The 26,770-nt window shown below is 47.2% G+C and overlaps 1 protein-coding gene across 3 annotated transcripts in view; it reads left to right on the top strand.

Annotated features, from left to right (window-relative positions):
- The first annotated feature begins 1,026 nt into the window (after positions 1–1,026).
- Nrg2 (neuregulin 2) overlaps positions 1,027–26,770 on the top strand; it is a 189,110-nt gene continuing 163,366 nt past the window's right edge. For 2 of the 3 annotated variants that reach the window (XM_076555000.1, XM_076554998.1), the window contains exon 1: positions 1,027–2,143. In XM_076555000.1, the coding sequence (XP_076411115.1) occupies positions 1,405–2,143 (739 nt within the window). In that variant the 5' untranslated portion in view covers positions 1,027–1,404. The remainder of the gene's footprint in view (positions 2,144–26,770) is intronic. The other variant, XM_076554999.1, reaches the window with a different exon arrangement.

The following is a 26,770-nucleotide window of genomic DNA, read 5'->3' as shown; positions in this document are numbered from 1 at the left end:
TTTGTAGCATTTGGAGAGGAAGGAGAAGGAATAGAGGTTTTTAAAGGTAGAGCTCTAGGGCTTGGTGATTGAACGGTGGATGGAGACTAGGGACTTATCAGAATGGGTTGGTTCCCAAGTATAAAGTGCTACCATTTAGAAACGGAGGGAATTTGGAGTCAGGTGGGAGAGATACTGCTGTTGGTTTTGGATATTCAGTTTGAAGTGCCACTTAAGAGAGCCAAGAACCCAGCATCCCCCTTCTCCCTGACCCCAGGAGCTGTCCTAGCCCAAGTTAGTCATTCTTGGGCTAATTTCCACCAGCAATCAAATTCTCCGAGGGCTTCACTAGCATTTCTGAGTTTGACATCCATCAAGGATAACAGCAGCCTACGGAAGACTTCCTGGGCACCCACTGATAAAAGTGTGGATTGCGGAGTACATGTTTGTATTGGACACTCGCTTTTGCAAGCACCAGATTACAAGAAACCATTTCCATGGAGCCTTCTCTGGCCCTGACAGGCTCTGGTTCTAAGCTGGCTCCCAAGAGCGCCCCCCACCCCCCACTTAGGGAGCTGATTTTTAAAAAGGAAATGGGGTTGTATAACGTGCAGCCTGGTTCCCCTTGACAACTGGAGAAAACCCTAAGTTTGGGCGGCTGAATCCACTTCCAGTTATTACCTCTGGAGACAAGACTCCTTGTAGCCCTGATCCTTTAAAAATGATGGGACTGGAATCATCTGTCTCAGCTCGAATATCCAGCGGTCACCAGGCGGTGGCAGGGTCGAGCAGGTGGACTCTTGGGGGGGGGGGGGGTGCTGTTTCCAGGGTCCTCTTAGGGAAGAAGACCGCCCTGGAGGCAAGAAGCAGGCGCTCCATCCCAGCCCTGGCTACCTCCCTGATACAGCCTAGGGCTGAAGGCAGGGGCACGCCCTGTGTCCTACACCCCTGCTCCTGGGATGTTATCAGTAGCCTCTTCGTTTCTCCACCCTCTCCTCACGGCGCTAAACCCCACTGTCATGCCTATAAATCCCAAGAGCAAAGGGTGGCACGATTCCTCCCGCGCCCCTGCGGGCTGAAGGCGGGCACTAAAGCAGTGCAGTTCCAAGCTTCCCCTGCAGAAGCCACGCTCCTGACTTGGTCCGGTGATAGAGGGGGCGCGAGAGAGCAAGTGGGCGGGCGTCCCATCCTCCGCATCCTCCTCCAAGTCCTGGCGCGCAGGGAGGGAGCGCTGCGCTGCGCCGGGCTGCGCATCGCGGCCCACTTGCCGCCTGTCCCCTGCCCTGGCTGGGCCACCTCCCCGGGCTGCCGGTGGAGGGCTTCGAGGCGCTAACGTTACGCTGTTTCCGGTTTTCCAGAGGGCTCTGTTTCCCCTCCCAAGGCGGCGGCGGCTGAGCGGCGGAGCCCCCCAAATGGCCTGGCCAGATGCGGCAGGTTTGCTGCTCAGCGCTGCCGCCGCCACTGGAGAAGGCTCGGTGCAGCAGCTACAGCTACAGCTACAGCGACAGCAGCAGCAGCAGCAGCAGCAGCAACAGCAGCAGCAGAAGCAGCAGCAGCAGAAGCAGCAGCAGCAACAGCAGCAGCAGCAGCGAGAGCGGCGGCAGCAACAGCAACAGCGGCAGCAGCAGCATCTCCCGTCCCGCTGCGCCCCCAGAGCCGCGGCCGCAGCCACAGCCGCAGCCCCGCAGCCCCGCAACCCCGAGAGCCGCCGCCCGCTCGCGAGCCGCAGCCGCCGGCGGCATGAGGCGCGACCCGGCCCCCGGCTTCTCGATGCTGCTCTTCGGTGTGTCGCTCGCCTGCTACTCGCCCAGCCTCAAGTCGGTGCAGGACCAGGCGTACAAGGCACCCGTGGTGGTGGAGGGCAAGGTACAGGGACTGGCCCCGGCAGGCGGCTCCAGCTCTAACAGCACCCGCGAGCCGCCCGCCTCGGGTCGGGTGGCGCTGGTGAAGGTGCTGGACAAGTGGCCGCTCCGGAGCGGGGGGCTGCAGCGCGAGCAGGTGATCAGCGTGGGCTCCTGTGTGCCGCTCGAAAGGAACCAGCGCTACATCTTTTTCCTGGAGCCCACTGAGCAGCCCTTAGTTTTTAAGACGGCCTTTGCCCCGGTCGACCCTAACGGCAAAAACATCAAGAAAGAGGTGGGCAAGATCCTGTGCACTGACTGCGGTGAGTCGCCCCCTCCTTCTGCTGGAGAAAGGGGGGAGGAGGGAGGTGGTGGAGGATGGGGGTGGGGCGGAGAGGTGCCGCAGGTGCCCAGGCCTGGCAGCGCTCGGCCGCCGGGGGGTGGGGCCGCCCCTGGACAGGGCGCCGGTCGCGGGTGGGTGAGGGTGTGGGCTTGGGGAGAAGGAGAAATCAGGCTCAAAGTGTGCGCTAGGGGCGAGAGCTGGTGGGGAGGCGCTGGCCTGTGCCAACAGGGATCTGCGGCTGATGTATGGCATGTGGGGCTGGAAAGCTGCCATCATAGCCCAGTAGCGGAAGGGAAAACGGTGAGGTCCGGGCGGCGCTGGCCTGAGGCTCAGTGAGTCAGGAGTGACCCTCAGAGGCCTCGCCCGCTCCGCTCCCGGGGGCCTGCCTTGGCCAGGCTGGCAGGGTCTACAGGAGCAGCTGGGCAGACTCCCAGGCTGTGAAGGCCTCCGCTTACAAGTTCTCCTAGGGAATGATCGCCCCCGCCCCCTCCTTCCTCTCCCGGCTCGTTGCTCTGCTCATCCACACCGCTGGCGCAGGCAGAGTTGGACTTTTTCTGCTACTGTTTTCCGTTCTCCGTGTGGCTCTGGGCTTCCCCCCCCCCCCCGCCCCTCCGTCGTGCTTCGCCTGTCTTTGTTAAGAGAGTAGCCCAGCCTTCCCTTCTTAACCCCCAGAACCAGCGAGCAGACGCTCTTTTAGCCGTTTGTGAAGTATCTCACCTGGTCTTGGTGGTGGTGGTGGTGGTGATGAGAGAGTAACTTGCTTTTGCTGAATGTTTGAAGTTCAGCTCTAACATCTTCCTGGCGGGATGTATTGACCGCATCTATCTTCACAATCCTGGGTGCTGTGCAAGAATGCTGGTGATTATAAACGAAACGCAAGCCTGCACATCTGTGCGGCCCCAGGGTGAGGGGCTCCCATTCGGAAGTCAAAGAAATGATACTTTAGCAGCTTTTTCTTGTTGTCTCCAAGTCCCACTGATTTCTCAATAAGATATTTTTTTAAAGGCTGAATCTGCGATGTTTAGCGTAATTCAGGACTGTTGGATCCCTGAATTGTGATCGATCTCCTGAACTCTCATAGAAGTGGATGTATTTACCAATTTATTGACTGAACCTGGGTAGTGTAGACAGGTTTGAGTAGAAAAAAAAATATGAGTAACAGCTAGTTGGAAAATCTGCTGTCATCTTTCTAGAGCAATCAATGCCTTTGGCTTTTGGAAGCTTCCCTCCCCCTGCTCCTCTAAGAGACAAATTTTAGGCAGTTAGTTGTGGGAGTGTATCTAAGCACTGTGCAAAACCCTGATCACTTTAATGAGAAGAATCTTGAAAGTGTTTTACCATGGAGAGGAAAAACTGGGGAATGAGGGCAGTTTACGGTGCGGTTATTATTCTAAGCAATATTATTGCCTGCTTTTTAATTTGGGTTTTATGCTCTGAAAAGTTTTATGATGACAAGTTGAGACCAGCTAAGAATCTCTCTCTCTCTCTCTCTCTCTCTCTCTCTCTCTCTCTCTCTCTCTCTCTCTCTCTTCTCTCTTTTAATTCTATTAAGTATTTTATCTGAGATCCCTTGGGGAATTGTGGAACTAATTGTATTGTGCAGTGGGAAGAAGATAGTAAAAACATGTATTGAACCTTGTCCAAGGACAGCTTTTGTTTGGTCTTGGTGAATTGCTCCTGAATATGCACAGTGTATGTGCGCACATGATCCCTCCTCAGGGTCACTGAGGACTGATAGCTATTGTCAACCACTGTCACAACAGGAACTCCTGCCCTTTGTCCCCATAGTGTCTTATGTCCTTGCACCTTGGTTGTTTGAGTGAGCATGTCATAGTTTCAACAGTTGCATGCAGAGATCATGAGAGATTTGAGGTCATGAATATACTCTGCTTTTAGACTTTGGGCATGTCGTATTATTTATGTGTAGTATAGTTCTTGCAGAGATAAATTTAGGGCTGCAATCACTTGTAAAGGGAAGGCCCTTACACATCATAAATTATCGAGGAGCAGGAATGAGTATGGAAGCAAATATTTTAGAATAAAAAAAAAGTGCCAGGGATGATAGTGTACAGATAGGCATCAGAGAAGCTTTACATAAGAGGATTAGGAACTAAAGGGCATTTTTGTGAGAGGAGACTTATGGAACTGGAGATAATGTGACAGAAGAATATAAACTATGCTTTCTTATTTTCTGTTATGCAGTTAAAGAAAACATGTGCTGTAATGGCATATTAAATGAGGAAACAAAATCAGCCTAACTAACCACAACACCTTCCTTGTGCTCAGCAGGAAATAGCTAACACATTCATTTTCTGTTTTCTATTCTAAAGAAAGCCCTGTGGGCCACAGGGTCATTGGGAACATTCTCTCCTTGGAGCAGATTTGCCCATTGCAAAATAGGGAAGCTGGCACTTGGAAACTGTCATTGTAGCCGTTATATTGAGCAACTAGGGTTGAATTGTTACTTTGTTCAGGCAGTTTCTGCTCTGAGCTGTCTGGGCTCCAGAGGTGTGGTTCCTGGAGAGGTCTTCTAGAAACTATGTTTGGGGAGGGGACTTAGGGGTGATGTGCCATATGGAAGGATATATTGTGCTTAAAAGCACCATTCCTCAGTCACATCAACCCAAGGATCATCCTGGATCCCTCCTAGAAGGTCCTCATAATGGCTAGTTGCAACTGTGAAGTGTGGTCTGAGAGTCTGGGATCTAAGGTAGAGTGGTAGCTAGGGGTCTGTCTGGAAGAGCCATGCCTAACCAAAGGGGCGTCTTTTGTAGATCCGATGTATAGCATTAATCAAAAAACGACTACCTCTAGTGGTAAAGAGTAAAATCTTTGCATTTCCAAGAAATTTGCATATATGGAGATGTTTTCTGAGCCTTCTGTGGAAAGGAGAGGTGGAGCTACAAAGGCCTTATTAGGGACGGTGTAACTCTGCCACGCTGCCGCAAGCTTGTCCTGTTCTTTGCATAGTGCTCTGCTGTAAGGGGTGCTCATACGTACTTGGTATAATCACAGCCCATCTTGTTCCTTTCTCAGATAAATGTTTTTAAGCCATTTCCTAATTGAATATGTTCAGGAGACAACAGGAAAGAAGACAGAGGCTTCCCTTTGGGACTTGCTGACTTGTGCTTCTCCGGTGTGAGGTGTGCTTCTGGGGACTTTGAAACCAATCTGGTACCCGGATTCACATATCAGAGGAAGGTGGTTCACAGAACTCAGTATAGCAAAAGTGGCCGCATATTTTTAAAACGCTGTTTATTTGCAGAATCTTTTCTTCCCCAGCCAGCTGGGAAGCCAGCTGTGCTGCAGCTTGAAGATGGGAAAGTGAAACCAGATTAGAAGCTGTCCGGTCCCGGGGGCTTGGTTATAGGTGCAAGGACTGAATTGCCACCCTAATGCCATTATTTCTTGCGTGGTTGCTTTCCTTTGCAGAGTCCAATTTGTGGGACAGAAATAACACCTTATCTTTGAGATCCTCTTTGTCCTCACTTCCTGCCCCGGCAGTGTTTGGTACTATGTCTAGCTTGGACACTCTTTTGAGTGGATGAAGTCAAGTTCATAAAAGGCACTCCCAGGTTCACGTGGAAACAATCTCAACTTTCTGATCCGTGACACCAAGTTTTGTGCGGGGAAAGCTGAGTCTGATGGTAGCCTTTACCTGTCACCATGGGAACCCATTTTCTTTCCCTTTTTTCTTCTCCCTGCTCCAAAGGAGCCCTTATCAATTAGAGTACTTGGTCACAATCTGCTTAATCACTGTGGTGATTAATGGGATCTGAGAGGTAGGGAAGAAAGGTCTAGCTAGAGAAGGTGCTCTCTGGGGGTAGGGGTGGGGGTGGGGAGGAGGGAGGCTACCATACCCCCTCCCAAATTTAAATGCAAATAAAAGTATTAGTTTGATCAGCAAATGTTTTGGGATCTCTCCAGTCTGATTAACAGTCTAACTGACTAACTTCCTCTTAGCTACTAATCAAGGCATTTGTAGCCTTCTTACCATCCTTTATTACCAGGGCATTTAAATTTAATTCTCTAATAACAGCTTATTTTTAAAATGAAGCTGCTCTTATATTTTTGTATAAGGAACATATTTTTATGGCTCAAAATTCAGCAGGTACATCAGAATGTAGAGTGCAAGTTTTCCCCTTCCTTGTCGTGCCTGCCCTCACCTATCCTGCTCCAAAGCAATTGTAAAAATAGTTTAGTTTTGAAATGTGTCTTTCCCTAAAAAGAATTTTTTCATAGTGTTGAATTTTTCTCTTTCTTTCTTTCTTTCTTTCTTTCTTTCTTTCTTTCTTTCTTTCTTTCTTTCTTTCTTTCTTTCTTTCTTTCTTCTTTCTTTTTTTTTTTAGTAGATAGAGAGTGTTAACTTTGTCATTAAGACAATTTTACAGACCGGTGGTGGTGGTGGTGGTGGTGGTGGTGGTGGTGGTGGTGGTGGTGGTGGTGGTGCATGCCTTTAATCCCAGCACTCAGGAGGCAGAGGCAGGCAGATCTCTGTGAGTTCGAGGCCAGCCTGGGGTACAGAGTGAGTTCCAGGAAAGGCTCCAAAGCTACACAGAGAAACCCTGTCTCAAACAAACAAACAAAACAAACAAACAAAAACCCAAAAAAAGAGACAATTTTATAGTAAATTCTTCCCAGGTTACAACCCAAGATTTTGACTACCTGGATTCTGCTGCTTTTCTGAGACCTTTTCTTTCTTTCTTTCTTTCTTTCTTTCTTTCTTTCTTTCTTTCTTTCTTTCTTTCTTTCTTTCTTTCTTTCTTTCTTTCTTTCTTCCTTCCTTCCTTCCTTCCTTCCTTCCTTCCTTCCTTCCTTCCTTTCTTTCTTTCTCTTTTTTTCTTTTGTTTTTTGAGACAGGGTTTCTCTGTGTAGTTTTGGTACCTGTCCTGGATCTCACTCTGTAGACCAGGCTGGCCTCGAACTTGCAGAGACCCGCCTGGCTCTGCCTCCCGAGTGCTTGGATGAAAGGTGTGTGCCACCGCCACCCGGCCTGAATCCTTTTCTATGTCAAGTCAAAGATCTTTCTTTTCTACTTTACCCACATCTTACCTCACAAATATAATCCTAGGATAAGAAACTAAAATCTTGCCGGGCGTTGGGGGCGCACACCTTTCATCCCAGTGGATGAAAGTGGACTTTGTGAGTCTTTATTGGGATGCTCAATGCTCAAGAGAGCCACCCAAAGGCTTGTCTCTGAAAGTGAAGCTGAGACTCTGTCCACAGGTACTCAGCAGAGTCCCTGTGTGAAGAATTTCAAGATTCCATACCTGTGAAGAATTTGACCAGGCTTGTATGTTGATGATTCTAGAGGGATTTAGTTACCTGAGAACTGTTAGGACATCCGCTGAGGAAAAGATTTAGAAATTTTGGGAGGATCAGGGAAAATGCCTTTCAGGTAAGTAGAGGAGAAAGTAAATTTGCAAATATCTGAACAGTGGGACTCCACCCCCTGAGTTGGCTTAGTGGCATTTGGTGTTTTAAATATTGACTTGGGAAAGGAATGGTGACATCAATATCAGTCTGTTAAGTCTTTTTAAAATTTCTCTTCCTTTTTTTGAGACATGGTCTCACTATGCAGCCCTGGCTACATGCCCAGCACCCTGTGAAGTTTTTAACAACATGTTCTTCGGTTTTTCTTTTTCAAAGGTTAAAATGTTGTTAGTATAAATTTTACTAAAGATATGCTCCCATCCACTCTTGAGTTTGGTTGGCTAGATGGATGTGAAATGAGTATTATTTTCTTCTCTGTTTCTAGTGAATTAAGCCTCTCATCCCATTTACTTTTTAGAATCTGTACACAGAAATAAATCTAGTTTATGAGTTTCAAGGGATGATGTAGGCAACTCCAGAAAATTGAGGGAAGCAGTTGAGTTGATTGTGAAAGTACTATGATATCATGACAAAGCTGAAAATGTCTCCTCATGTTTACAATTAGTTTTGATGACAAAGCAAACTGTACACCTAAAATTTTTAAACTGAATATCACCTTTTTCCTTTGGGGGGGGGGATAAAAAATAAGATTACAAAAGAGAATGTCAATTCCAAATAAAATCCTTACATGATCTGTTGATTTCTCCCTTGAGTGGCAGGGTTCAAGTCGTCGCTAGGAGAGAATGTTGTTTTGAAACTGTAAGGATGAAACATAAACTGTAAGGATGTCTGTTAAACATGATAATTAAACACGCTAAAGGGGAAGTCATGTTGTCAAAATGCCCAGTTAATCCACCCAAACATCTCAAACTCACTCTTTGCTGAAATGTCTAGTCTTTTTATGAAATTAAAGTAGACTCTTTTAATAATAACAGTACACAGGCCTAGCTAGCAAACTGACTCAGTGAGTGAATGTTCTCGCTGTCAAGGCTGACCACCTGAGTTTGATCTCTAGCATGTACATGGTGGAAGAAGAGAATTGGCTTCTGCAAGTTGTCCTCAGACTTCCACGCACACACCGCTGCAGGCACACACATACACCAAATAAGTAAATTAGCTAACTCGTAAGTGTAAGAAAATAACAATGTAGACTGGTTAATCTTGCTGAGCTAGAATGCCATGCAAAGGCTGTAAGAAGTTGGGCAGACATGGAGGACAATCAGAGGGCATTAGAATAACATGAAGAAGACATGCTAGAACCCAGACAAAGATCTGGGAAGCTTTTGCCAACCTGGGGTCAAAAGACAAATTGCACTGATTGAAGTCCGTTGCTGCCCGTCAGCTGTGATACTTTTGATAATCAGGAAATGAAGTTGAAGACAGGACTTTTTCCCAGCTAGTTGCTTCAAGGAGAGTGTGGCATATGAGCTCAACCTACAGTCACATTCCCCTCCCACTCTGTATATGCAGCGAGAGCCAAATACCTCTCCAGGGACCTTTTCTGGGACAGAGGTACAGCTTCTCCAATGCCGGTCCTTCTGTGAGCCTCTGCTCAGGACATGGCTGTGCTGCTAGCCTCCTGAGGTGGGTGAGAAGTGCTTGTCATTTCACTTCCCCTTGCAGATGTTTCCACAAGGGCAGAGGCACAGGTATCCCCAGGGTTTCTCTGTCTACTAGCAATACAGACCCCTGCCAGGATAATGACACTCAAGTTACCCTCTATGCTCTTTCTGGATGCAAACTCCTTTGTCTTTTTTTTTTTTTTTTTTAAATCATTCATGGATTCTCTACCCTGCTCTAAGGACACTGTCCCCCCCTCCCGCTTCCTCTTTGTCTGGTTTATGAAGACTGAGAATGGACTGTCCTTCTCCATTAGGCTGGGATGTTTTACTTGGCCTTGATCTTGGTATTGGCCCATCTAACCAAACCGAAATGAACTAACTCAGAATTGAATGAAAGGAAGGTCACCACATGGCTAAATATCTAACCCAGCCTGTGCAGCCATCAGGGCAGCATTTAATTCTGTTGTGACAGCAGTGGATTTGTGTCCCAAAGGTTTTGTTATTTAAAGGGAATTTTAAAATTGTTTATCCTTTTGATGTTGATTTCAACACATTGGCTACAGATCCTGCTGGTGGTGGATTTTCGGGTCTGAAGTATGATCTGTGACTTAGACTGTATGAAGTGTAGCTGATGACCACCCAGTGCTCGGAGGGGAGGGCCGAGGAGCATCATAAAGGGGAAGACGGCCATATCTGTTAGAGAATGTCAGAAATGTCTTGGAGCAGTTGGAGGCGTGATTCCAAAAGCGAGAGATAGATGAGGTGGGAGTGGTTTGAGGATAAAGAGAGATGAATCGGTTAATTCAAATCAATTCTACGCAGAGAGCAGCATTCTCGGTAGTAGAAGGTCATGACTGTGGTTGGCAAAAAGACAGGAAAGAAAGGAAGACATGATTAAGGATTAATGATTAGAAAGGTGGACTGGGGCAATAGGTCCCTGTTCTTAATTATGTAAGCAGCATTTGAAGTCTTAGTTTAAAAACAATTTGGTGGGTTGGAGAGATGGCTCAGCTGTTAGGAGCACTGGCTGCCCTTCTAAAGGACACAGGTTCGAGTCCCAGTACCCACAGGGTGGCTCACAACCGGCTGTAGCTCCAGTTCCAGAGGATCTGACTCCCTCTTCTGGCCTCCATGGGCACCAGGCACACACAAGTGGTGCATAGTGAAACGTGCAGGCAAAAAAATTAAAAAGACAAAACCAAAATCAACGTGTGCCAGTCATAGTGGTGCACGTTTTAATCCCAGCATTCTGAAGGCAGAGGCAGGCGGATTTCTCTGAGTTTAAGGTTAGCCTGAGTGAGCTCCATGATATACAGGGCTATGTAGACATACCCTGTCTAAAACAAACAAACAAAAACCATCTTGGTAATGTTTGGTTATCCATGAATGTGGCAACGTGGCTTATATGTATTTTGTCAAATTTAATGTGTTTCATGTTTGGGATGGTATTATAAATGGTATTATTAACTCGATTTTATTGTCCACCTACACATTTGTCTCTTAGTATCTAAGGGACGCTGTAGCTAGAGTTTTGCTGGTCCTGCCTGGCCTGTGGAGTCAGGACAAATCTCTTTCACCCACCAGTCCCGCAGCCGCTCAGACCCAACCGAGTAAACACACAGAAACTTACATTGCTCACAAACTGTATGGCCGTGGCAGGCTTCTTGTTATCTAGTTCTTCTATCTTAAATTAACCCATTTCTATAAATCCATACCTTGCCACATGACTCGTGGCTTACCAGTTGGTACTCATGGCGGTGGCTGGTGGCGTCTCCTCATTCAGCCTTCCTGTTCCCAGAATTCTCTTCTCTGTTTGTCCTGCCTATACTTCCTGCCTGGCTACTGGCCAATCAGCATTTTATTTATACAGAGCGATATCCACAGCAGGACACCAGCCCCATGACCCTTCATTAATACCCAAATCTGTTAGTGCTCTCCCTTATGAATGCTCTAGTGTTTGTATATAACCTACATATACCCTCTCTCTCGATTACTTATAATACCTAGTACGATGTAAAAGCTGTGTAAATAGTTGCTGACCTGCATGCATGGCTTAGAAAGTAGTGACAACATGAAAGCTTGCATGCATTCTTTACAGAAGTAGCTATCATAGGCATAGCTTATACCGTACACAGATACAGAGGGCTGACAGAATATTAAAAAGCAATTCTCTTTGAGTGTGATGATGGAGACTAAAAGTCAGGCCTTCGTGAATGCTAGACAACCATGCTGCCACTGAGCTGTAACCCCTACCCTTCCATTTTAAATGTTGATTTTACATCCTGCGACCCTAATAGATTTACTTTTTTTTTTTTCCGGTGCCAATACCGCTTTTCTTTTTTGGATTGGTTGGAACTTTCTATGCACATGATTATGTTGTCAGCAAAAAAGTTCAGTTTTTCCTTTCTGTTTGCCATTTCTTTCTTTTTCTTCCCTTATTGCACCAGCTAGGGCTGCCAAGTACAACGTTGAATAGGAGTGCTGAGAGCAGCCAGCCTTTTCTATTCACGGAGGAAAACATTCAGACTTTTCACTATTAATTATGATGTTAGATGAGGTTTCTGAAAATATGCCCTTCCTGTAAAACCAGAAAATCCTACTAAATACAATGTAATGGCCTAGGGCTTCAGTCTCCCAGTCAGGTGGACCTGGGCTTGGAAACCATCTTTTGTGTATTTCAGATGGGAGGTGCTGGGCAACTTACTTTCTGTGTCTTAGTTTCCTATAAAGTGGGAATGGTGGTCATTTAATAGGATCGCTATGAATATTAAAAGAGATAGTGCACATAAAATGTAACATACCACTCCTCCTCCTCTTCTTTTTCTTCTTCCATGGCTCTTACTATGTGGCCCTGGCTAGCCTAGACCTCCCTATGTAGACCGGATTGACTTTGAACTCACAGAAATCAGTATGCCTCTGCCTTCAAAGTGCTGAGGTTAAAGGGGCATGCTATGAAGCCTGACCAAATACTTCTTCTTAACCTAGACCAATGTAAGCAGGAGGAGTGAGTAAATAAAAATATCAAGTTCTAGAAGTATGCTCAGTAGAGGGAAGTGTACACAGAACCATAGTTTCCACCCAGATGTTTCTATTAATCTGAGCTTGAGAGTTACTGGGCTGGGTTTGCGGTGGCATGATGAGAGGAAATGGTTTTGCATGAGAGTGGTCTTGTTTTAGGATAGCCCATAGGAGTCCCTGGGTATGGGTGCTAATCTTATGGAGGGCCCCAATATGCTACAGATCTTGCTGGGCTTGTGAGTATGTTGTGGTCACTTTGAGGGAGGACGTCTGTAGTAAACACTGTTTTCCTCTGTTTCACAGAGAAGTCTAAGATCCAGGCTTGTCAGCGTGTCCCCAAACATCTCATCACGCTCATGGGGTGAATGAACTGTTGTCACCCCGCCAGGTCCACGCTTTGACGGCAGCACGTTGTCGCTTACATTTTACAGCTGTCGGGAGGAGCTGCTGAAAGGTCTTGGGACATGGCTGAAAGCTTCTGGACTTTTCAAAGCAGGGTCCCCAACTCACCCTCATTTGATTTGGGGTTCCAAGATGTAGGGACAAGCTCCTTCAGGCCTAAGTTGGGACAGCTCTGATAGCTGCCCATAGTCAGAGGAGTAATGAGGTCATGTCACAGGTGACAGTTTTAGAGTCTGTGCATTTAATTTTATTCTAATTAATTTGTTAATTGGTGTGTAGAGTCTGATGGAAGTACAAAACTTTGCTTCTTAGATACTTACAGGTCAAGACTTCTTGCTTGAGTTCTTTCTCTGTTGGGTACTGTTAACGTAGGGGTCCTCGGCTAGCCACAAATCCTGAAGAATTATTTAGGTCCTGTTCTTGCAGTCTTAGTATTCATCACCAGCATCACTTACCGACACATCTCTGCCCGTTTGCTTTTTGGCCTAGACACATTCTGAAACTACTCAGATGACGACAGTCCAGGCCAAGGGAGCAGAACACTCTGGAAAACATCTCCAGCTGTCTCCACAAGGGCAGCACTTTGGCCCTCAGTCATCTTTCAGTTCAGTGTTTTTCTGGGAAGCCCACAGTCTCCTCATAGTGTCATCACTGCTGGATTTCAGAACTGTGTAGCTCTGTCTAGCCTGGAACTCACTGTGTGTGCGCACCAGGCTGGCCCCAGGCTTTCATCAAGCCTCCCACTTCTGTCTTCCAAGGGTTGGGTTTACAGGTGTACACCACCATGCCTGGCTAGTTTCTTCATATTCTTGCAAGCAGCTCTTCATTTCCCACCCCCCTGAACTTTAGAATTCTCTATTGATAGTTTTCTCCACATATGGTAATATTTTGGCTTGAGTTTCCTTTCTGACTTGGTTGGTTGGTATTTTGAGAGATCTACCACTTTCTCTTGCCACCTGAGCTTTCCAAATAGTCTCCACTGTGGTCTCCCACAGGAGTGTCTAGTGGTACTTGTTCAAGCTCACTTGCTCATGCTTCGGGATGAGTGTGTCAAGAGGCATGGCCAGGCACCACTTCCATAGTAAGCTAAGAGCCTAAGTTCAGAGTTTACTGTACCTTTTTTTTTTTTTTTTTTTAAACCCAGTAGGCAACTTGGGGACTTCTGGAAACCATAGTTTCTTAGAGCCATCCTTTGATTTTAAAGAGGAGCACATTACCTCTCTCTGTGTCTTGTTAATGTTTCTCCTTGGGTATCCCTTCTCCATCTCCTGGGTGAAGCATTCTCTCTGTCTGCTTGGTTGAAGTATTGGATGGGAAACGATGGGGAACTGGTGTAGTTTCTTTATGGGGAACTCTCTTCTAGCACAGCACCAAGTTCTGAGGACCCCTGGTCTTGACCTCACAGGAGGCTCTGGAATCCAGCCTTCTTTCCACTGCAGTCTCTTCCACTGGGGTCTGGGGCCATGGGTACAGAATCTCCATGCATCACTTCCCATGCTCGTTTAGACCAGCACTGAGCTTCACAAGCACCAGTGGACAACTCTCTTCTGGTTGACTCTGTGTGGATTTTGAGAGATGAGGAGGGTTTATATACTGCCAAGATGGAACCAGCGGGTTAAGTAGGTGATCATCCTGTCTGAATCCATCCCTGGGAGAGAGAAAACAGCAAGGCTGCACCTGGAGCAGCTTTCCCAACTTCGCCATGGTTGATGCAACTGCAGGGAAAAGGTAATGCAAAGCAATTTTTCTTAAAGAGGGAGGGGAGAAGTCTCAAACCTGGCATGCTCAGTTTGTCAGAGTGAACCCAAGGTTCATAAATGAAGATTTTCTTTGAAAGGGTACAGGGGATTCCAACAGCCTGTGGCTGTCACATAGTTGGTTTTTCTGTGTCTGTCTGTCTGTCTCTCATTTAATTAATTAACTAAGGTTTAGTTTTAGGCGGTTTTTTTTGTTGTTTGTTTGTTTGTTTGGAGACCTGATGTTCCTGAGTAGCTTAAGCAGGCCTAGAACTGTCGATCCTCCTGCCACAGTCTGCCTGCTGACTTACAGGTGTGTGCTGGTTTACTGGTTTCCTATACACAGCCTCTTCTCATGGGTTTCACTTAACGCCCCCTTACCTGATGCTAAGAGCTCCTTCATCACCCACCTTCCTGCTCAGTCCTTCTGATGTTCTCACTCTTAACCTAAACGCAACAGCTTTTCCTTGGGCCCCGTTACCAAACAGCAGAAAAGAATATCCAGAGATTTCTTCTGTGAAGTCCCCAACCCTTCCTGGGACTTTAGATCTCAGTCTCTATTGGAAGGTGGGATTAAGACCTGGGGTGGGGGAAAGGTAGAACTGTGTGTAGCAGATCTGCCTGCATCTCTAGTGACACTCTGTTGGCCTCTTAGTGGCATGCATATTAGTTTGTCTTGACCAGATACTGACATTGATCCCTTCCAGACGGCACCTTCGGGGCTTAGGCTAGGTGGTTCAGGCCAACACTGGGAAGTCCTGAAGCTCTGGATCCGAGCACACTTTGGTCACTAAAGCTTTAAGTGATCCCTACACTGAGATACTCTAAAGCCAACGAACATCCTTTTATCTTTTACTTTTGTTCGACAAGCTGGGGACTTAAAGACTGTTCGGCAGGAACTCTGCTTCCTTTACTCACCCTTCTGGAGAAGCTGGTTCCTCTCAAGTGGGACCTAGAGGTATGGGAGAGACATTCTTGGAGAAGCCTCACACATCATCCATGAGAACCCAGCCTGAGAGAAATGCATCCTGATCCGGAGGCTGTGCTTCTACCTTCTGGGCACAGCAAGACCTCACACCACCTCTGATGCAACAACCCTTTGCTGCTGGGAATGTAGGTGGGAGGAGACATACTGTACCAGTGACCCCAGGAGGGGAAGGTAGTCTCCATTCTCCCATGGAAATTTCCTGAGTAGTTCCTGTGTTTGTGGTGTGTACTCAGCAGACAGCAGGGCAGAGGAGAATGGCGGGAGAGGGAATACTGTCTCCACCTTGGCCAACGTCACCTCTGCTTCTCCCTTTATTCCACCTCTGTTTCTTCTGGGTAGTGACATCGGCTTTGGGGTCTCTGGTGAAGGATCTTCCTTAGCCCCAGAGCCTGTTGGACAGAAGCAAAAGTTTAACGTGTTGGTCTTAGAAGCACTCTGTGGAGAAATCCTTACAACTCCAATGCATTTGAGGAGCTCCTTGTAAAGGAAAACAGCTGGTTTTGAAGAGCAGGAGTGAGTTCGGTGCTCCTCACTGGGGCAACCAAGGTCATGAACCACATTTTAAGTAAGGGGATTTTAGCTGGGGGTGTGGCTAATTGCCAGGGTGCTTGCCTCGCATCACTGAGGCTGTAGGTTCAATCCCTAGTACCTTATACCTTATAGCAGGCACAGTGATGCATGCCTTTAATCTCAGCACGTGAGAGGCAGAGGCAGGTGGATATCTGTGAATTTGAAGCCAGCCTGGTCTATAGAGTGAGTCCTAGGCCAGCCAGAGCTACACAGTGAGACCCTGTTTGGAAACAAACAAATAAGCAAACAAACAAAAACCACAAAGAGGGGAGAGAGAGCTTACTTTTATCATCCCTGAAATTAAACTGATCATTCCAGAGAAGAGTGAGTGTGGTGATTGCAAGAGGAAGATGGAGAAGGGATAGTGTTGCCCTGGCAACAGAGGGTAACTCAACGGACCTGACTCTGATTCAATGGTCCAGAGATGACTATCATGTGAAACTAAATTATGAGTTTGGGGAAGGAGTTCCATGCTGGCTTGCAGTTGGTCTGGTTGTCCTTAAAAGCTGAGCTGGTTTGTGGATCCTGCCATGAGCATCCGCAGTGATAACAAAGGTATAGCTTTTGGTTTTTCTGATGTCTTTATATGCTTTCTCTCCCTCTCCTGCCTTCTCAGACCATCCCAGTCAGGGGATCTCCTTCTGTTGTCCACCTTGGAAGGGTCGGCTTTCTGAGGGGCTGTCCTTATGTCTCTTCTCCGTGTGTATCACCTCCTATCCCTAGCAATGGGTGAACCTGCATGCAAGCTCTACAACTGACTTTTCAGTCAACTGAGTGCATCCTACTCTGTGACTCCATAGCTGTATTACCTGGGGCAAATTAATTAACCTCAGGTCCCTTCATTATAAAATAGAGCCAATAATAAGAGCTATCTCAAGGATTTGTGATGGGCCCTGGTGAGCTACTCCATGGGAAGTGCTTAAGTCAACACCTGCTTAAAGAAAACATCCAGTGCGGGCAAAGTCTCTTCATATTGTTTGATTCTGGTTTCTGACTATTCCTGGCAAACTGTTTTGGTTATTGACACTGCGACAATTAAGCCAGTACCCGTTATTGGTCATATATACTGCCTCTCAGCTCTGGGGCTTGAGGAGCTTGGTTAGAAAGGACCTGGCCTCAGTTTCCTAGCTGCATGAGAGAGCAGAGCTGTGTGTTCCCATATCACACCTGCAAGATTCATCTTATTAGAGAAGGATGACTAGCCTCTTCTGGATTCAAGCATAGGGGACATACACTTCTAGATGGAAGGAGTTTCAAAGGATGTGTGGACATTATAGACTGTCATCTGGCACAGGTACCATACTCCCAGGCATCAAATATAGTCACCTCCACCCAAGAGCTTCCCCACCACAATCTCATTTATTCTCAGGGGCCAGGTCTCATTATGCAAATAAGGTCTAGGTGTAGATGGGATTCTTGTAATGTGGCTCCTTGGCTTTGGCAACTAAATTTAGTACTATCCTTCTGCATCTAAAGGCTGGGAACTAGAAAGACAAATATCACTTCTGTACCCAAATACCGTGCTGGGATAGGTAGAGGATAACCACTGTATGTGACACTTTAAAAACAAGCAATGCTTGCATTTTAAAATCACTCTTTTTGTGAAACCCTGTGTAGCCCTGGCTGTCCTGGATCTCACCCTGTAGACCAGGCTGGTCTTGAACTCACAGAGATCTGCCTCCCTCTGCCTCCCAAGTGATGGGATTAAAGCCATGCGCCACTACCACCCTGCAAAAATCACTCTTCTTTTTGAGGCAGGGTCTCAGACTCACTGTCCTCCTGTCCTAGCTTTCTGAGTGCCGAGATTGCAGATGTATACCACCATTCCCAGCTCTAAAATGACTTCATTTGTCATTCTAAATTCTGAAATAATTTCAGACTTACAAGAACTTTGCAAGCACAGTAGATTATCCACAAATATCCTTTGCCCAGCTTCCTCAGATTATACAACGATTAAACAACGGAAACGATCGAGCCAAGAAGTTGACAGTACTGATACAATGCTGCTAACTAACCTGCGGATTTCATTCTGATTTTGCCGATTGTCCCGAGAATGGATTTCTCCTAGTCTGGGTTCCAGTTCAGTCTCCACACCCCCTGCAGTGGTCATGTCTCTCCCTTCTCCCTAGAGTAGGTGTTTCCATTTAGGAAAGAGAGCATCTGCCTCTAGCTGAAGAGCAGCTCTGCTGTGCAGCTGACATCTGAGCAGGGCTCCGCCACCTGGAGTGACTCCCGCTGTTATGGTTCTACCCCATGGGCTCCTGGTTCTGCCCATGCCTTCTTTCTTCACAAATGTCAACTGTGTTTCCAACTAAGTCGTTTCTGCAGTCTGTCCCTTTTCTGTCAAGGCTGGTGGCATTCCTGCTGATATGATTCTCCCCTAGTGTGTGGGGCTTTCCAGACATATTGCTGTAGACTACTGTATCAGAAAAAAACCCACAATATAAGCCTTACTTGTTTGTTTGTTTTTCAGGACAGGATTTCTCTGTGTAGTTTTGGTGCCTGTCCTGGGTCTCTTTAAAGTGTCACTGTATGTGACACTTTAAAAACAAGCAATGCTTGCATTTTAAAATCACTCTTTTTGTGAAACCCTGTGTAGCCCTGGCTGTCCTGGATCTCACCCTGTAGACCAGGCTGGCCTTGAACTCACAGAGATCCGCCTGGCTCTGCCTCCTGAGTGCTGAGATTAAAGGCATGCACCACCTATTAGTCTTATCAAAATAAACTGTTTTCTACATTGAGCACCTGGTGAGGCAGCTGGGTGGGTGGGGTAAGGGTGGGGTGGACAGTGCTTTTTAGATTAGTAGGATTCCTATTCTGGGAAGAAGTGAGGCACATCCTAAAAATCTAGATGGACCTTTTTGTCTGTCAGAAGTTTCTTGAAGACATTACCTTTGATCTTTTAGAGGTCTTCAGTTGAGCCCAGCAGATTCTTATCATATCTTATTGTGTTTAGGGTACTCTCACCTTCCACAACAATTTCTATCAAGTTCTGCAAACTACCACAAACATCAGAATCATATGTGGCTTCCTTTTCACACCCATCCCCTGAATGCAACCCATTGACAACTCGTGACAGTTTTTAGGTCTGTGATGTGCCCTCAGTACAGTTGTTATTCTCCATGTTCTGGCTGGGTATCATATCTCATCCAGATTTCCATTAGAGCTGCAAGCAGAATGCCTTGTCCCTTCCTCCCCTATCTACTACCTATTGTTAGAATTTGCTTTCTAAAATAAGATCTCTCTTTCCAACCCAGAAATCTTAAATAACCTCTTCACACTGCCTATGGAATAAAGCAAATCTTCTCTATAGGGCATGCAGGGCTTCCACAATTTAGCTCCTGCCTCCCTAAGCCTTTAGCTCACTCTTTACCCTCAAGCTGTTATAGCCAACATGCACTGCTCGGGAATTCCAAAGTGTGCATTGTTTTTTCTTTCTTTCCTTTTGGATTGGGGGCCCTGCTCTCTCTGTTCCTGTGACTTGGTACATCTCTCCCTATTCAGCCAGCTCCCAGCTTCCACACCCAAGCCCAGCTCGGATCGGAAGCACCTCACGGCATTTTCAAGTCTATAGCAGTTCACGGCTTCTCCATCCCATGAGGGGAGGAAGGCGGTGTGTGTTCTCTGCACTGTGGGCCTCTTCGGTGCAGACTGGAGCTGCCGCTAAGGGTGCATTGTATTTTGCTTTTTGTGCCTTAAGATGTCTTAACAACTGCTTGGTGACTTGAAGAGTTCCCTTAGAACTTCACCTTAGGCTTAGAACCGGCCATCGGATGTAAGCCTCATGCACGTGGAAGGAGGTGGACATAGGGTGACAGGTGATGTCAGCAGATCTACGACATCAGTTGAGATAGTCACTTTCCATGAAAGTAGTTACAAAGTGCTGTGCTAGATTTTTCCCCCCTCCATCATTGTAGCTGCTCTTTACACTATTACTAAGCACCAAGTCTCTGATATATGTTTCAGTTCCTTTCTTATTAGCTCCCATGGGCAGCATCTTAACTTTACCCAGGGGCACTAATAACGTCCTGGTGTTGTGTACCACTGTGTCCTTCATGGTGATGCTACACATAGGATCCCAGTAAGTATGAGTTGAGGTGAAAGTGAAGGATGTGCCTCTGTGGGGCACCGACATGGTTTCCCACCCAAGGAAACACAGCCAAGGAAGCGGGTCCAAATCACCTGGCCATCCCTGTGGTCCTGGCTACTCCGGGCGCTGAACAGGAAGAGCACTTGAGGCTAGGATGAGCGATACAGCTGAGACCTTGGGGGTGGGGTGGGGGAGAGAGAGAGAGGACAGTGCTGTCCAAGGTGACAGAAGGCTCATTCAGCACAAGTGATTTACCCAGTCCTCTTGAGACTCTGCTCTTCCTGCTTCACTATAGAGGTGGGGGCATGTGTGGACGGGGTCTGGTAGTAAGTGGATGGCAGATTTGCAGTCTGGATCAGGCCATCAGATGTGGCAGTACCTGACTTTAGGGCACCAGGCTACAGGTCCTTAGTTGAGGAAGAAAGAGGAGACTCCTCAGGCCCTGACAGGTTTGTTTTCAAGTGACGGCAGTCCTTCCTCCCTGGGCCCCGTCTCAGCCACTGAATTCCGTATGACCTTGTGCAGGTTGTACTCACACGCCAGGCTTTGTTTTCAGCAGACAAATCGTGGCTCCTTCTTCAGCTGTGAGAACTGGGGAAGAGAGTGTTTTAAGCCAATTAGGTAAGTGGCATGGTACCAAAATAGAGCCCACATGGGCTTATTGTTTTTCCTTGAAAATTTTAGCAAAATCCTAGGCTGGGAGATACTCTGGATATTTGGAACGCTGCGTTTCTTGGTTCCAGGCTTCCCCTTATTCCATTCTCAGTGTCAAACACAAGCAGCCTCCGTGAATCTGGGATAACTGCATGGGAAGGGTTGGGGTTACTTAGGAGGATGACGGAGGCCTGACCTCCTCCTGCCTTCAGAATGCACAAAGGAGGGAGAATGGGGAAATGACAAATAGTTGATCAGGAAGTGGGGACAGTCCCTCCTAAATTGGGACAGCCGGCTCCGAGATAAGACTGATTTACTCTGTCTGCAGCCCTCAGGACTAGACACCATGGAAACAGAAATGAAACTCTGACTTTGGCTGCTCTCTGCACATGGCGAGGGTAGAGCACCTCTCTCTGTCCTTGCCTGCTGCATCATCTGGGGGGGGGGGGGAGTCTCGAGAGTGTGGAAAGAGGGCATTTGCCAGGTCCATGAGGCTGAATTCTAGAGAAAGGGTAGATTCTGGGGACATGTGTTTCTGAGGGCGTTGGATATGCATCGAGTTGGCCTTTGGTTCGTCCTTGGAGGCTGTGTTTCTGCTAGGGCCAGCTCAAGGTGACCTGCTTGTATTCTGTAGACAGGAGAGCTAGCCTGCCTGATCTCTCCGATGTTCCTGAGAAACTGATTTTGCTACGGGGCTGAGGGAACCATATGGCAGCTAGATTACAGAGATTGTTGGCGTTTGTCACAGAAAGAACAGGCTTTTTGGCTATAGCAAATACCCCCAGGTAGAGGTGCCACGCCATCTGTGATCACAGCATATAGGAAACGGGCTAGGGAGGTATGCGGTTCCTGCCTCCAAAGGGAAGGGAGAGGCAAGTTCTAAATCAAATACCGTTAGCCTACGAGGTGTTTTGTTTTCTGTTTTTCTCCTTGATTGCTGTTTCTTTGGAGGATACAGGGTGTGTGTGTGTATGTGGGGAGATCTAGAATTTGCATTTCTCAGTTTTGAGAGGTTTAGAGTCTACTTGGGGATATCGGGATAATAAAGTAGCATTAGAAGCCCAAGGTACAGTAGTGGCATGAAGTTGAAATACTCTAGAATTCAGGGAAGCCGCAGGGCCAACACAGCAGGAAAGTCTGTAGGAGGGAGCTAGCCCTGGAGAATGAGCAGGTGGGAGGGCCTTAGGAGGATGGGGCGAGGGCTGCCAGAAAGAACCATGCAAAGGGAAGTAGAGACAGCAAGAGACCTTTACAAGACCAGGAGGAGGTCAATGTGGTTGAAGTGAAGATAAAGAGAGATAAGATTAAGACAGCGGGGTGGGACCAGATTAAAGAGGGTCTTTAGAGACAGACAGAGGAATTTAGACCTGGCTCTGAAGGTGATAGGGCACCTTTGTAGGTACTTGGGTGGAGATATGATACAGAGAAAGGAATGCTTGGAGATGCTTTGTACATACAATTCCGAGCAGACTGGTACTGTGTCCTGGAGATTAAACAGGAAGTTATAAAGTTCTTGAAGCCATGAGGAAGAGAAAATTAGATATTTTCTTTCTTCCTCTCCCCCGCCCCTTTCTCTTTTTCAAGACAGGGTCTCTATATGTAATCCTGGCTATCCTGAAATTCCCTATGTAGACCAGGCTGGCTTTAGCCCTACAGAGATCCGCCTGCCTCTACCTTCTGAGTGCCAGGATTAAAGGTGTGCACCACCACTCCTAGCAGATATTTCCTTTCCAGAACCTGGGAGATCTGAGCATGAGCTGGGTAGCAGACACAAAGGAGATTTTAAAAAAAGGTCAAAGTTCTGATTTTGGAAAGCTGGAAGCAATAATAGGGCTATTAACAAAAATGGAATAGTTATAAGGAAAGGCAATTTTATGGGGGAAATGATGAGTTTGGCAATGACTTTATTTACTTAATAAATACTTATGTGACATTTGTTACATTCTTGGCACCATTCAAATCACTTTATAAAAGATAACTCATTTAGGTCTCATAATAGCCGTGAGGAACGGCTATTGTTATTATCCTCTTTATTACAAAGGTAGAAACTCAAGTATTGAAGTGTTAGTAATTTTCCAAGACCAGTGTACATAGCAGAGCAGGATTCTGAAGCCAGGCCATCTATGCTGTGCTCCCTCTTGTTGATGGAAGACTCAGGTGCATGAAGAGTCCACGAAGGGTTAAATAGTTGTTAGCTGAATGCTTCCTGCATGCACAGCCCTTCACAGGAAGTGAATAGGGTGGCATCTGTCAAATCCTGCTCAAGCATACTAAGTTGTGTACTACAAAGGTGGGTAGCAGGTAAGGGAGAGGGAGAGTAGATACATATCCAGGTAGGGCTATCAGAAGAGGCTTAAGGGAGAAGGAGGTGGGATATAGAAAAACCATGAGAGATGGGTCAAGGTGAATTTGCGTCGTTGATGGTAGGGGAAGAACATCCCTAGTAGACACACAATCCTGAATAAAATCATGGTGTTGGGGGTGGGGGGCGGGAGTTCAAAACGTATTTTGGGACTAGGACTTAGCATAGCACCTGACTCAGTACCCTACTCTGTCAGTGTGAACTAGGATGGGACTTGGCGTTAGTTAGGCTGCAACAGGAAGTGTGAGTTGGCGATGCAGGGAGAGGGAGGGCTGAGACCCCTCGATGGAGAAGCAGGAGCCTGAGTGACAGGATTTCAAGGCACACAAAGGATTCAGAGAATGGTGTCAGGATAGAGGACACCCAGAAGGATGGAGGAAGGAGAGCTGAGAGAGGGGAGGAGCCTTCCATTTTGTGCATACAGATATACAACAATACTATTCTTATTTCAACATGAACCTGCTGTCCCTATGATAAGGCCTGTGGCTTCTGGGTTGATGTTTGGTCATATGCTGTACTGGGAGGCCACTTCTGCCTCCTGGCCTTCCCTTTTCAGGGGTCTTCAGCCTCCTGGGAGTACATGAAGTTCTCACTGAGCTTGCCTCCTCTATATTTAGGAATCTTGGTGCCCTTCTGTCTAGACTCCAGGACTTGACAAAACACCAGCGCATGCTCATGTCATTGGTTCAGAGTCTATTGACTGACTCTCCTGAGCCTGTTTTCCTAACTGTACAATAGGACTAACAATATTTGCTTTGCTTCCCTGACAGGGAGCTTGGGAGGATCAGAGGAGGTAATGTCTGTGAAGAAGCTAGACACAGCAAAGTGCTGTATCCAAGCACACCCATGATTTTATAGCCACTGGCTGTGCTCACTCTTAAGGTGAGCGCTCTGAAAGTGTCCTTTGCAGAACCTGTTCACAGTCCCTCTGCCAGGACCTTCAAGGGCAAGGCCACAGAGCAGGAGTTTGGGAGAGAATGATATTTCCTTGGGCAGGTGCATCTTGTTTCACTGGCTCCAAGATGAATTCAAGGCCCCCTCCCCCAAGAAGCTGGCCTCTCCAAAGTCTGTCTATGTGCCTTGCAATTGACACTGGGGGCGTGAGATGGACTAAGATGCCTTTGTTCTCAGAGGCAATGGGCTATACATGGAAATTGTCTTTCTTCCTTTCCATCACTGAAAGCTATTTTACTTCACACTTAGCGAGCAGAAATCTCACTAAAAAATGCTTCGGGAGGCTTCTGCTGCCCTGTGAGAATGGAATCCAGTCTGCTTTTGAGTGTCTTGCAATATGTCGTGGTCACCTTTCCACTGTACTGGAAGCACAGTGTTGGCTTGTACATCGAATGTCCTGATCTTGGAACATACTCTGGATATTGATTTTTACAGTCTCTATTGGCAATTTTAGTGTCATTTTCTCTGCCCTACTAGAAATGGAAGGCATAATACAGTTTGATGACAGGTAACTTTATCATCCTGGGTTTGATGATTTAAGGCTCTGGGTGTTATTGGGGAGCTAGATCCCTCACCCTGTCCAGTAAGCTCTGAATATCAACATCCTGAGTGACAGGACAGCCAGCTAGCCTTCTATGGGGCTTCTTTTCAAGAAGAATTCTGTTCTTGTTTTCTTTTACCTTTTAAAAGCTCTCAGATGGCAATCCAAATCCAGAGCCTCTTACTAAGAACCAGTTCTTACCTATTAGGTTTCCTATTGACTGTCTAGGTGTGGACTTTCCATTTCAGATGTCTGGCCAGTGCCTTCTGACCTACTGGCTTTCCTGCTTCTATATAGAAACACAGAATTTATAATTAAGAATGTTAAGCCACCAGGCGGTGGTGGCACACGCCTTTAGTCCCAGTACTCGGGAGACAGAGGCAGGAGGATCTCAGTGAGTTCGAGGTCAGCCTGGTCTACAAAGTGAGTCCCAGGACAGTCAGGACAGTTACACAGAGAAACCCTGTCTCAAACAAACAAACAAACAAACAAAAAAAGAATGTTAAACTATGTCCGGTGTAGTGGCACACTCCTGAATCCCAACATTCACTCAGGAGGCAGAGACAGGAGGGTTACTGCAAATTCCAAAGCAGCAAAGTGAGTTCTAGGTCAAGGAAATGATTCAGTGGGTAAAGACACTTGCCACCGAGCCTGGTGACGAGAGTTTGATACCAAGAAACCACATAGTAGAGAGGATGAAAGGACTCCAAGTTGTCCTCTGACCACCACACATGCAACATCCCTGCCCACCCACTCCCCCGGCCCCATAAGGAAGTTTCAGGGTAGCTAGGGATATTTATACACAGTGAGACTCTGTCTCATAATCCCCTCCCAGCCGAAAGGATCGTGAGCTCTCAGGCAGTGGGTTCTGCTGAGAGGGGCGCTATCACATATTGAACAGTCACTTTTACAGAGGTTAGTTAATTTGTTTGATTCTCACAACAGCCGGGAGGTGGGCTTGCCCTTCCCAATTGTACATCTAGGAACTTCAGACCCAGAACGGGTGAGTTCCTGGCTGGTTTTACTAGTTATAAGCAGTGGAGCGGTTCTGAAGCCCCACTTTCTAGGAAGAATGGGTGTGAAAACAAGTCTCAAGTAGCTGATTAGCTCTTTCTGAGCACTGGGCTATTTCTCGCGATAATGAGGATGGCTGGATGTGGTTTTCCAACGGGTTCTATGGTTTCTTTCTTTGCATTTTCCAACTCTGGGAACAGGAAGGTTCCCAAGGCCTGCTAGTTGGAGCCGTGCTGTGTTTTGCAGACTCTGGGCCTTCTGTGGCCTTGCTTCTAGTGGCTCCTGATTCAGGTCAGATGCAGCATGGTGCCCTAGAAATAACCGGGTTTCTAGCCCAGCGTGACTCCCTTGAGCCCCTGAGCCTGTGAGGGCCGCATTGGCAGCACCTCTCCCCAGAGCTGTGTTTATTTCTATTATGTCATTTGCTTATTATAGGCAGCCTGCTAAGTGCTACTTGTCACCTCCCTGTGGTGCCCTGCCTTCTCCTCTCTTGCATCTTCCCCGATGGTGGGGGGATTGGGGATGAGAGGGACCTGGGAGGCAGTGTTCTCAATGGGCTCCTTCTCTCTTCCTTATTTGCAATTTAGCTTCTCTGCTGATAGGCCCTGCAGACTTTGTTAGGAACGCTGGCCCTGGGAGTGAGAGAACTGGCCCTCTGTGGGCTGAGGAAGGAGCGCCTCTTTCCTTGGAGTGGAAGAGAAGAACAGCCAGGGTAGAGAAGGCCTGAGCTGAGCAGGGATGTTGGTTTAGATCTGCAGGAGTCAAGTGCTTGGATTTGGCAGGCTTTGTGTTTGGATGTTCCGCTTCCTGTCACCTTGGCATGCACTTGTCCCTCTTCAATCTTTATACACAAGGGCTGTTTTTGCAGGTCAGGCTAGGAGATGCTTATGAAGTCCGGTCCTGGAGTCACTGTCCATGAGACAGCAAGTCAGAGACATGGCTCTAGATCCCAGTCGTTGGGAGCTGTGGGGTAGGTGACTAGGCAGGCAGTGACAGGCTGACACTTCCCTGTCTGTCTGTCTGTCCTCCCTTCATGTCACCATGAGAAGGATGAAGGCTGTTCTTCCACTAACACAGCTGTCTCTACTGTACGCCGGTGCCTTGTGACTCCCACTTCAATGATACTTTGACCACTTTCCCAGTTTGACCTGGTTACACCCGAGCCGTTTCCCAGCGATCCCCTCCCATCCCCATGGAGAGCTTAGCTTGGGGGCAGCTCTCCTACTTTGTTCTGACTCAGGAGCCGTGCAGAGGAGGGAGGGGCCCTCTTGAACTGGTGCTGAGGCAGGCCTAGGAAAAGCTGTTGGTTTTGCTTCTCCAGATCCTGTTGCTCACCAAGAGTG

Source organism: Peromyscus maniculatus, chromosome 19, assembly GCF_049852395.1.
Source record: "Peromyscus maniculatus bairdii isolate BWxNUB_F1_BW_parent chromosome 19, HU_Pman_BW_mat_3.1, whole genome shotgun sequence".
Lineage (NCBI taxonomy): Eukaryota > Metazoa > Chordata > Mammalia > Rodentia > Cricetidae > Peromyscus > Peromyscus maniculatus.
This window is presented reverse-complemented; position numbering and strand designations above follow the sequence as displayed.